General features: G+C 47.6%; 1 protein-coding gene across 1 annotated transcript; it reads left to right on the forward strand.

Annotated features, from left to right (window-relative positions):
- Positions 1-273: 273 nt before the first annotated feature.
- On the forward strand, positions 274-11,398 carry LOC140721958 (C-type lectin domain family 9 member A-like). Its single transcript, XM_073036783.1, has 6 exons — positions 274-380; positions 6,917-7,084; positions 8,854-8,996; positions 9,427-9,491; positions 10,501-10,695; positions 11,341-11,398. The coding sequence occupies exons 2-5, from the start codon at positions 6,982-6,984 to the stop codon at positions 10,688-10,690; spliced, it is 501 nt and encodes a 166-aa protein (XP_072892884.1). The 5' UTR covers positions 274-380; positions 6,917-6,981; the 3' UTR covers positions 10,691-10,695; positions 11,341-11,398.
- The last annotated feature ends 460 nt before the right edge of the window (positions 11,399-11,858 follow it).

Raw genomic sequence — 11,858 nt, forward strand, 5'->3', positions numbered from 1 at the left:
TGGGAGGAGATACAGGTCTATATCATTATGAGAGATACAGGGAGACCAGACAGTCGGTTTATTTCTATGGAGCGGTGACAGGCATTGTAGGGAGATGGACATTGCGTCTGTAGAAAGGATGGGTTTGTTCTTTTCTGTCATTTCCTTTCACTGCTTTCAGGATGGCAGGGACTGATTTGAACTCAGAGAGTGGGAAGAGCAGGGGTTGGATTAGATCAGGGATAATGACGATTAACAAAGTCACGAAACGATTTTTTTTCCCACAGACGACATGGGCAGTGAACGACCCACACGGAGAGTCCGATCAGACTCAAGCATATGGCTAATCTGCCTTTTAACAGCGACCCTTATTATCACGGGTATCTGCTGGAGGATTCATGGTGAGTTTCACACCGGTCGGAATGACCAAACCGCAGAGAATAAAAATGGCCACTTTGACATCGACACATTCGCAACATGTCCCAGAAACACCCTTTACTGTGATATCAACGCACCCATCCCTGTGGTTGTGACGGGCCACTTATAATGACTACGACACATCCCTCACAGCGACCCCGACACTACGCCCATCAACACAGAGTTCAACGTGATACCGACACCCAACTGCCAACCATAGAACATTGCAGCACAGAAGCACGCTTTTTGGCAATTCTTGGCTGTGCTGACCCATTTTTACAGCCTAGTCCCACTGACCTGCAGCTAGACCATATCCCTGCATACCCCTCTCATAAATGTACCAGTCCAAGCTTTTCTTAAATGATAAAAGTAAGCCTGCATTCACCACTTCAAATGGCGGCTCATTCCACACTCCCACTAATCTCTGTGTTAAGAAGCCCCCACAAATGTGCCCTTTAAACTTTTCGCCCTTCCCCCTTAACCCATGTTCGTCGTTTCTTTTTTCTCCCCTAAACTCAGTTGAAAAAACCTGTTTGTATTCACTCTGTCTATACACAACATAATTTTATACACCTTTATCAAATCTCCCCTCATTCTTCACGCTCCATGGAATTAAGTACTAACATATTCAACCTTCCTCTGTAACTCAGTTTCTCAAGTCACGGCAACATCCTTGTAAACCTTCTCTGCACTCTTTCAACCTTATTAATATCCTTCCCCTAAGTAGGTGACCAAAACTAAACGGAACACTCAAATTCAGGCTCATCAATGTCTTATAAAACCACGCCATAACATTCCAACTCTTATATTCAATAATTAGATTTATAAAGGCCAATGCGCCGAAAGCTCTGTTTACGACCTTATCGACCTGTGACACCACTTTTAGAAAATTATGTATCTGTATTCACAGATCCCTCTGATCTACTGCGCTCCTCACTATCCTACTATTTACCTTGTATGTTCAACCTTGTTTTTTCCTTCCAAAGTACAATACCTCACATTTGTCTGCATTAAACTCCATTTTCCATTTGTCATCCCACTTTTCCAGCTGGTCCAATTCCCTCTGCAAGCTTTGAAAATCTTCCTCACTGTCCACTACACCTCCAATCTTTGTATTATTTGCTGATCCAATTCACCACATTATCGTCAAGATCATTGATATAGATGATCAAATAACAATGGACACAGCACTGACCCCTGTGGCACACCACTAGTTACAGGCCTCCACTCAGAGAAGCAATCCTCCACTACCACTCTCTGGCTTCTCCCATTGAGCCAATGTCTAATCCAATTTACTACCTCACCATGTATACCTAGCGACTGAATCTTCCTAACTATCCTCCCTTGCGGGACCATGTCAAAGGCCTTATTGAAGTCCATATAGTAAACATCCACTGCCGTCCCTTCATCTACCTTCCTGTTAACCTCCTCGAAAAACTTTAATTGATTGGTTAAACATGACCTACCACGCACAAAGCCATGTTGACTCTGCCTAATAAGTTCCTGCCTGTAGATCATATCTCTTAGTACTCCTTCCAATAAGTTACCTACTACTGACGTCAAACATACCGGCCTATAATTTCCCGGATTACATTTACAGCTTTTTAAGCAACGGAACAACATGAGCTACCCTCCAATTCTCCGGTACCTCACCCGTGGATACAAACATTTTCAATATATCTGCCAGGGCCCCAGAAATTTCAGCACTACTCTCCTTCAAGGTCCAAGGGAATACTCTGTCTGCTCATGGGAATTTATCTACTCTGATTTGCTTCAAGACAGCAAGCACATCCTCCTCTTTAACTGTTGAGGTTCCGAGTCCTCACTACTTGTTTGCCTTATTTCCAGAGGCTCCTTGCAATTCCTTACTAAATACAGATGCAAAAAAAAACAAATAAAATCTCCGCCATTTCTTTTGGTTCCATACATAGCCGAATGCTCTGTTCTTCAAGAGGACCAATTTTATCTTTCAATTTTATACTCCTCAAGCACCTTATTTGCTCTTGTGGTTTCTCGTGCCCCACAAACGACCAGACGCAGAAGATTCTTCAAGAAGTATTAAGCTTTAATTTGCAAATCAAAGCTGAGACAGTCAGTGAGCTAGTCGCTGATTGCCCACCGATCATTGTACATAGCATTTTTATAGCAATCTCCTGGTTTAGTTGCATTAGCATATCCCATCAGTCTATAGGTGCGTATCACAAGTACATCCGCCACTATTGTTTCTACCTATTGACTTAATCATGTTCTAATCTACATCTCTTAACTTCCTCTTATTAACACACCATTGCCTTCGACATTCTTAAGATTTCATTCTCCTACTAAATTGGGTACATGCATAGCAAATAGCAAGTTCAAACTACATAATCTACATCAAAGCTGACTACATAGTTTTGGTTACACAGCAAACAAGTTCAAAGCAAAACAACTCTCAGCTACCTCTCATTAACACACCATTGTTTTCTACATTCAATTGGATACATGCATAGCAAATAGCAAACTCAGACTAAATAATCCACATCTCTTAGCTTCCTCTTATTAACACACCATTGTCTTCTACATTCTTAAGATTTCATTCTCTAGCAAATAACAAGTTCAAAGATGACTACATCGTTTTGGTTACACAGCAAACAATGCAACTTTTATACTCCAATACTCCTTGTTGCCTATAACTTTCATACATCTCTCTCTTCTTCTTTATCAGATTTACAATCCACACTTTTTGGATACTTTCTCATTTCTTCAAATTGCCCCTTTTTTCAGTTCAGTACCTCAACCCGAAGACCTGATTTATCTTTATCCATGACCAAGTTGAAAATAATGGTGTTATGATCACTAGACCCAAAGTGTTCCCCTACACACACTCCCGTCACTTGTCCTAACTCGTTTCCTGGTAGGAGATCTACTATTGCATCCTATCCAGTTGGTACCTGTATATATTGATTTAGAAAACTTTCCTGATCGCATTTTACAAACTCTGACCCGTCAGTATGGGAGCCCCAACAATATGTGGAAAAAATAAAATCTCTTACCATCACAACTTCATGTTTCCTGAAGTTGTCTGCTATCTCTCTGCAGTTTTGCAGCTCCAATTCTCACTGACTATTGCGTGTTGTGAAATACAATCCCATTAATGTGGTCATACCATTCCTGTTTCTCAGTTCCACCCAGATGACCTCGGTAGACAAGCCCTCTAATCTATCCTGCCTGAGCACTACTGTAAAATTTTCCTTGACTAGCAATTCCAACACACACCCTTCATCCCTTTGTCTCTACGAACTCTGAAAATTCGTATCCCAGGAACATGAAGCTGCTAGTCCTGCCCCTCCTATAGACAAGTTTCTCTAATGGCTATGAAGTCATAATTCCATGTGTTAATCCACGCCCTCAGCTCGTCTGCCGTCCTCAAAATACTCCTCGCTTTTAAATAGGCAAACCGCAGAAGATTATTGCCACCACACACAGCTCTTCTATTTCTGACTTTTCATGAACTTTTAACATCATATATTTTCACCCCCGCTCCACTATCTGCTCTGGCACTCTGGTTCCCATCCCCTTGCAAATCTAATTTAAACCATCCGCAATTGCACTAGCAAACCTCCCTGCAAGGATATGGGTCCCCCTTTAGTTCAGGTGTAACCCATCTCTATTGTAAATGTCCCACCAACTCAGACGAGATACCAAAGATCCAAAAATCTGGAACCGTACCCCCTATAACAGTTCCTCAACCACGTGTTCATCCTCCAGATCATCTTTCACTTACCCTCACTGGCACGTGGCACAGGAAGCAATCTTGAGATCACTCCTCTCGAGGTCCTGCTTTCTAACTTCCAACCGAACTCTCCATACTCACTCTTCAGGACCTCCTCACTCTTTCTTCCAACGTCATTTGTACCGACGAGAACCATAACATCTGGCTGCTCACCCTCCCACTTCAGAATGCTGTGCACGAGATCAGAGACATCCCTGATCCTGGCACACGGGAGGCAACAAACCATCCGGGAGTCTCTGTCACGACTACAGAAACTCCTGTGTGTACCTGCAACTATCGAGTCTCCTATCACTACCGCTCTCCTCATCTGCCCCTCCCTTCTGCACTGCAGAACCAGACTCAGTGCCAGAGATCCGGCAGTCGCAGCTTGTCCCAGGTAAGTCATCCCTCCCAACAGCATCCAAATCGGTATACATGTTGTTGAGGGGAATGGCCGCAGGGGATCCCTGCTCTGTCTGCCCTTTCCCCCTTCCCTCGCCTGACGATAACCCAATTACCGGTGTCCTGCTTCGTTGCCGCTACTGCCGCCCTTAAACCACTATCTATAAACTCCTCATTCTCGGGATTGAACCGGAGGTCATCCAGCTCCTGTCCAGTTCCCTAACGCGGATTGTTAGGAGCTGCAGCTGGATGCACTTCCTGCAGGTGTCGTTGTCAGGGACAGCGGAGTTCTCCCTGACATCCCACATCCTGCAAGACGAGCATTCCAACATCCTGCCTGGCATTCTCTCTACTCTAAACTAACGAAACAAAACTTACCGGAACCTACATTTGATAAGGTACCACACGGTAGGCTTATTCCGAAAGACAGAAGGCATGCGATCCAGGGAAGTTTGGCCAAGTGGATTCAGAATTCGCTTTCCTGCAGAAAGCAGAGGGTGTTTATGGAGGGAGTACATTCGGATTGGAGGGCTGTTACTAGTGGTTTCCCACAAGAGTCGGTTCTGGGACCCCTACTTTTCGTGAATTTTATTAACGACCTGGATGTGGGGGTAGAAGTCTGGGTTGGCAAGTTTTCAAACGACACGAAGGCTTGTGCTGTTGTGGATCGTGTGGAGGATTGTCAAAGATTGCAGAGAGACATTGACATGATGCAGAATGTGGGCTGACAAGCGGCAGATGCAACTCCTCTCGTAGAAGTGTGAGGTGGTACACATTGGAAGGACAAACTCTAAGGCAGAGTATATTGTAAATGGCAGGATACCTGGTCCTTTGGAGGAGCCGAGGGATCTGCGGGTATCTGTCCACAGATCCCTGAAAGTTGCCTCACAGATAGATAGGGTAGTTAAGCTTTCATAAGTTGAGGGATAGAGTTTGAGAATCGCGAGGTAATGCTGCGGTTCTATAAACCTCTGGTTAGGCCACACTTGGAGTATTGTGTCCAGTACTGGTCCCCTCACTAGAGGAAGTATGTGGAAGCATTGGAAAGTGTACAGAGGAGATTTACCAGGATGCTGCCTGGTTTAGAGATAAGAGATTATGATAAGAGATTAAAAGAGTTTGGGTTTTACTCTTTGGAGAGAATGAGGATGAGAGGAGACATGATAGAGGTGTACAAGATATTAAGAGGAATAGATAGAGTGGACAGCCAGCGACCCTTCCCCAGGCACCACTGTTGAATACAAGAAGACATGGCTTTAAGGTAAGGGGTGGGAATTTCAAGGGGGATATCAGAGCAAGGATTTTTACTCAGAGAGTGTTTGGCCAGTGGAATGCACTGCCTGAGTCAGTGGTGGAGGCAGATAGACGAGTTTAATTTAAGAGACGACTTGACAGGTAGATGGAGGAACTTGAAATGTGGGTTAATATGGGACGCTTGGTTTAAGCGTCGACAAAACATTGTGGGCCGAAAGGATTGTACTGTATTACTCTATGTTTTATGTTCCATAAGACGGACACACAGTAACCGTGATATAAACACGGCCATTACCGTAACACAATCAAGACTCGTCCTGACACCGACACGCCATTCACCACAACATCAACAATGCTGTTACCATAGCCCGGTAACGACCTTCAACGAGAGACAGATAAACTCCTATTCGCGACAATGACACGACCTTCACCGTGACACTGAAGTACCGTACACCGTGACAATTTAACGCTCCTCAAAGTGATCAGCTTCGCCCCTCACCGTGATAAAGACTCAGAGGTCACTGTAACAGCCCATACCGTGACGGTATCTCCCCTCAACATTACACAAATGCACCGCTCACTGAGGCAATTACCCGCACCTCACCTTGACACAGGCAAACCCCTAAACGTTATACCAACACTTAAATTCACAATGACACCGCCATAGTACTCTCTGTGACACCATCACACACCTCGGCGTGACCCTCTCACACAAACCGTGGCCAGGACATATCCTTCACCGTGACACAGACATACGCCTCTCGGTGAGACCAACACATGCCACACCGTGACACTGATACTCCACCCACGGCGACAACACAAGACCCCTCACCTAGACATTTTCCTCGCCTTGACATCGAGATACACTTCATTGTGACCCGGCACACCTCCCGCCCGGGCACAGAATCTCCTATCACATTGATAACCCCTCAGCGTGACACAGACACGCCGCTCAAGGTGGCGCCGACGTCTCTCACTGTGCCACCAGCACATCCTTCACTGTGACACCCTTCACCGTGACACTGACACAACACTCTCTGTGACCCGTTCGGTAGCGTGACGCTGACTCACGTGTCACTGTAAACTTTAAACTTCCTTCACCATCTCTCTCAGTGTCACAGATTCGACATTCTTACGAAACATGTCACCGAAACTCTAATCTGACCGATCTTAAACAAATGAACAGCGATCTCCGTCACCAGCTCACTGAGATGGAAACGAAGTACAGATCTGTCAAAGAAGCCAAGGCTCAAATCTGTGAATTGTTGACCAGCAGAAGAGGTGAGACATCATCCCCCTCTTTCACCCGCACCTCATCACAGGGCAGGCATGGACAGAGGAAGCGTCACTCTGTGCTTGACATCTGGAGTGTGTGATGAGATGGTGTGGAGGGTGATTCACTCTGTGTTTGACCCGGCGAGAAAGATGGGACTGCGTGGAGGGAGTTCCCCTCTGTCACTGAATCTAGGAAAGTGTGCTGGGACGTTGTGGAGGTGGATTCACTCTGTTTTCGAACATGGGCTTGTGAGACATAACATTGCTGCTTCACACTATGTCTCACTCCGGGAATGTCTGATGGGACGGTATGGATCCAACGTCAGTCTTTGTCTGACAGCGGGATCGTGTGATGGGAAGTGGCCAGAGAGATTCGCCCCATGTCTGAACTCTGAAATGTGTTATGGGACCGTGCACAGAGAGTTTCACTCTGTGTGACGGGACGGAACAGAAGGGGCTTCACTCTGTGACTGAATCCGAGAGTGAGTAATGGGACGGTGCAGAGGGAGGTTCACTCTGCATCTGACTCGTAGAGTGTGTAATGGGATCGTAGGGATAGAGAGCGTCTGTGTCTGACTCGAGGTTTTTGTGAAGGGACAGTGCAAAGGAACCTTCATTCTATGTGACACCGGATTCTGTGATTGAATGTTGAGGAGGGAGTCTGACCCCGTGAGTGAACTTCACTTTGTGTGTGAACACAGGGAGGTGTTGTGAGACGGTACAGAGAGAGCTACATTCTGCGACTCGCCAGAGAGTGCGATGGGACGTAAGGAGGGGAACTCGTGCTAGACTCGGAAGTGTGTGATGAGACCGAGTGGTGGCAGCTTCCCTCTGTGTTTTTTCACTCTGCTCTGTGATGTGATTGGAAACTGCAGAGGGAGAATATGCCGTGTGTGCTGAGGAAGTTTCTTTTTGTGTCTTACCGCTGAAGTGTGTGATGGGGCAGTGGAGAGAGAGAGATTCACACTGTGTCTGACAAGGCTGTGTGTGATTGGACTCTGTGGAGGGATATAAATGTTGTCGGTTGACCCAGGGAGTGTGTGATGGCACGGTGCGGAGCGAGCTACACTCTGTGTCTGTCCACAAGAGCGTATCATTTGACAGTGAGCAGCCTGCAGTCGGAAACCATGTGCGTCTGATGGGGCCGTGGAGAGAGACAGAGTCAGTGAGAGAGAGAGAGAGAGAAGAGAGAGAGAGAGAGAGAGAGAGAGAGAGAGAGAGAGAGAGAGAGAGAGAGAGAGAGAGAGAGAGAGAGAGAGAGAGAGCTAGCTTCACTGTGTCTGACCCCGGGTGTCTGCGATGGGAGAGTGTGGAGGGTACTTCACTCTGTGTCCGACCCAGAGGCTGCGTGACGAGGCGCAGTGGAGTGAGCTTAACTCCGTGTTTGATCTAGGGGTCTGTGATTGGACGGTGTTTCTGACACACCGAGAGTATGATAGGACGGTTTGGAGCGAGCATCAGTTTGAGAGTGTTTCAGCGGAGGGGTAGAGGCAGCCTCAATCGGTGCCTGACTGGAGATTCTGTGTCTCTCCCCGGGCGTGTGCGATAAGACAGTGTGGCACGGAATTCACTCTGTGTCTTGACACCGGAAGTGCGTGATGGATGGTTTGGTGGGAACTTCACTCCGCCTGATCCTTGTAATTTGTGCGATAGTACGGTGTTGGTGGAGATTCACTCTGTGCCTGACCTCAGGTGTGCGTGATGGGACCGCATGGAAGGAAATTTACTCTGTGTGTCAGCCGGGTGTGTCACCGTTCCTTGTTCCTGATTTTCAGAGCAAACGTGTTCCAAGGACTGGGTCCCAAATACAGACCGGTGTTATTACGCATCCAAGTTTGAAACATCTTTCCGCAAAGCGATTCAAGAATGTTCAAACCGTGATTCAAGGCTGCTGGAAATCAATTCAAGGGATGAAGCGGTATGTGTCACAGAGCGAGAAAATCGCACAGTAACACAAGAATCATCACGCACCAGCGGGGTCAGACACAGAATGAATCTCCCTCCACACCGTCCCATCACACACTCCCGGAATCAGACACAGAAGGAATACCCACCATACACTCGCAGCCCACACTCACGGGGTCAGACACAGAGAGAATCTCCCTCCACACCGTCCCATCACACATTCCCGGGGTCAGACACAGAGCGAATCTCCCTTCACACTTTTCCATCACACACTCCCAGGGTCAGACACAGAGTGAAGTTCCGTCCACACCGTCGCATCACACACTCCCAGGGTCAGATACAGAGTGAACCAACCATCACAGATTCCTGTTGTAATCAACAGAGAGAAGCTACGTAGATAATTTTCAATTCTTGGCATTAATGAAATAAATTTATTTTCCCAGAGCTTTGTATCGCACAGAGTTTTGTATAAAACCCGTTCATACTGGATTGGAAAATGCGAAGTCGGGTGAGATTTGAACTGATCTCTGGGGTGGGGGATGGGGTTTGTTTACTTAATGAAGTGGTTTTGTGGGAACAGGGAGGCGCTTTGGGATTTGTTTGTAGATTGACGTAGGTATAGGGTTGTGTGATTCACCGGGGTAGGATGGTACAATGGGAACATTTTGGGGCCGACGCAAGTCTGTCGGGGAAGGACAGGGCAGTGGGAATATTTCGGAAACTGTCAAGTGGCAGTGTGGAGAGATCAGTACACAGGGATTATTCTGGTACTGACGCATGTCGCTGAAGAGGGCTCGGTGCAGTGGGATATTCGCCGGGCTGTGAGGAGAGCGAGCAACAGTGGGATTAGTTTAGTGAGTGACTTAGATCTGAGGGGCGAGAGAAGGAAAACTGGATTAGTTTGGAGACCGATACAGGGCGGTGGCACACAGTTGGTTAACGGGATTAGTTTGCGAACTGACGCAAGGATGTGGGGGAGAGGGTGCCAGTGGTGTAAGTCTGGAGGCGGACCAGAGGCTGAGGGGAGAGCGCGGTGTACTGGAATATGTTAGGAGACAGACAAGAAGCTCTGGGTAGAGGAAGGGGCAACGGGATTAACCTGGGTCCGTCACAGGGCTGAGGGAAGAGTGTGGAACAGTGGGATTCATTTCGAGACAGACATAACTCTGCGGTGAGACGGTGGGACTGTGGGGTTTGTTAGGGGACTGAGACAGATCAGAGTGGAGCGGGTGGGCCTGTTCGATTCGTATGGGGACTGACAGTGGACTGTGGTGAAGAAGCGGTTCAGTGGGATTATATTGGGGGACAAAGGGCTGTGGGGAGACATTGGAACTGGCTATCTGTCTGGGTACTGACACGGGGCTGTGGGGAGAGACTGGTTCAGTGAGATGAGTTTGGGGACTGACAGGCTGTTAGGAGAGAGCGATTTCATGGGATTAGCTTGTGGACGGTCTCGGCTCGGGTTCTCTGCTGGAGCAGTTTTGTCTCTGTTGAAATTGTTTAACTCTCTTGGATAGGAATGTGGGTTTGGCCCTCCTGTACAATGAGTCCCCGGGGCCGTCCGTCTGCAGAGACTGCGACTCGTACGTAAGAGGTAGCCCTTGTGATCGTGATCGGCGTTTCATCTGCGAGAAATCGGCACCTTTGTTCCCGGATGTTCCTGAAAAGATCCAGGGTCTGTGCCAACAGCCAGTGGAGTCGACATGAATCAAGTGACCCACCATATTTTCTCCTCCTTCTCTCCCCTTCACTGTCACTCCTAAATCCTTACAAATTCGCTCAGCATCCTCTCCGCCCCTCCCTCCTACATCTCCTACTCGGCGCCATCATATTATCTCCAACAGACAGCGACAAACCTCTCTCGCCGTCTATCCACTTCGTTCTCGCCATTACCCCCGTCCCGCTCTTCCTAGTTCACTCTACCTTCCTCTCTACCCGTCAGCTCTCCTTATTCTCACGAACATTATCCGCCCGCACTTTCTCTGCTCCCTCTACCCACCTCTTACACCTCACTTCCCTTCCTTCCCCCAGGTACTCTCTAACTCCCTTCCCCGTTCTCTCTAAACCCTCGGTCTCCCTGATCTCTCTCTCTTTCTGTTTTCCACTCACTCTCACCTCAATCCTGTGCCGTCTGGTTCTCGTTAACCCAACCCTGGGTGAAAGTCTGTGCGCATTCCCTCTGTCTGTGCCCCTCTCGGGTTTATGGAACTCTGTAAGGTTATAACTACGCTCCAGGGAATAAAGTCCCAACCTTCCCTCCCTCCCAACATAACTCAGTCCTCCGAGTTCCGACAATTTCACCGTAGAACTCCCTGTACAATATATCCAGTTCACTGACATTTTTTTTCCTAAAGCAGGGCGGCCTCACCGACGTCTTGTACCACGGCAACGTGACCTCCCGACTCCGGTACTGAGTGTGACCGGTGAAGACCAGCGGGCCAAGTGTCCTGTCCACCCTATCGGATGTTTTCCACAAGAATCGCTATTTCAATTATCATCTGAAGCTTATAACCCCTGGAATTTGTAATTTTGAAGCATCAACACGGCGCAAAGATGTACAATTAATGTAAATTGCAAATATTAATAAACACCGCAGAAATGTCGAGTTCCTGCTGATGCGTTGAAAGATGTGATGGGGCAGGGGAAGAAGCTGTTCCTGAATCGCTGTGTGTGGGTGTTCTGTCTCCCGGAGCTGTCAAATACTCCTCCTATAATACCACGTCCAATCCCGTTATCATTCCCGTGAACCATCTCCAATGTCTCACATCCCCTGTGAGATAAGCGATCGAGACCTGCTCACAAAACTCAAAATGTGACCTCACCTGTGACGTATTGAGCCTGAGAATGGCGTCCTTGCTTTCACGTCCCAGTCCTC

This window comes from Hemitrygon akajei, unplaced genomic scaffold (assembly GCF_048418815.1).
Source record: "Hemitrygon akajei unplaced genomic scaffold, sHemAka1.3 Scf000065, whole genome shotgun sequence".
NCBI classification, from domain to species: domain Eukaryota; kingdom Metazoa; phylum Chordata; class Chondrichthyes; order Myliobatiformes; family Dasyatidae; genus Hemitrygon; species Hemitrygon akajei.

Coding starts and splice junctions, on each gene's coding strand:
- LOC140721958 (XM_073036783.1), top strand. CDS start 6,982: ATGAACAGCGATCTCCGTCACCAGCTCACTGAGATGGAAACGAAGTAC. Junction 8,997..9,426: donor TCAATTCAAGGGATGAAGCG/GTATGTGTCACA, acceptor TTATTTTCCCAG/AGCTTTGTATCGCACAGAGT. Junction 9,492..10,500: donor ATTGGAAAATGCGAAGTCGG/GTGAGATTTGAA, acceptor TCTCTTGGATAG/GAATGTGGGTTTGGCCCTCC.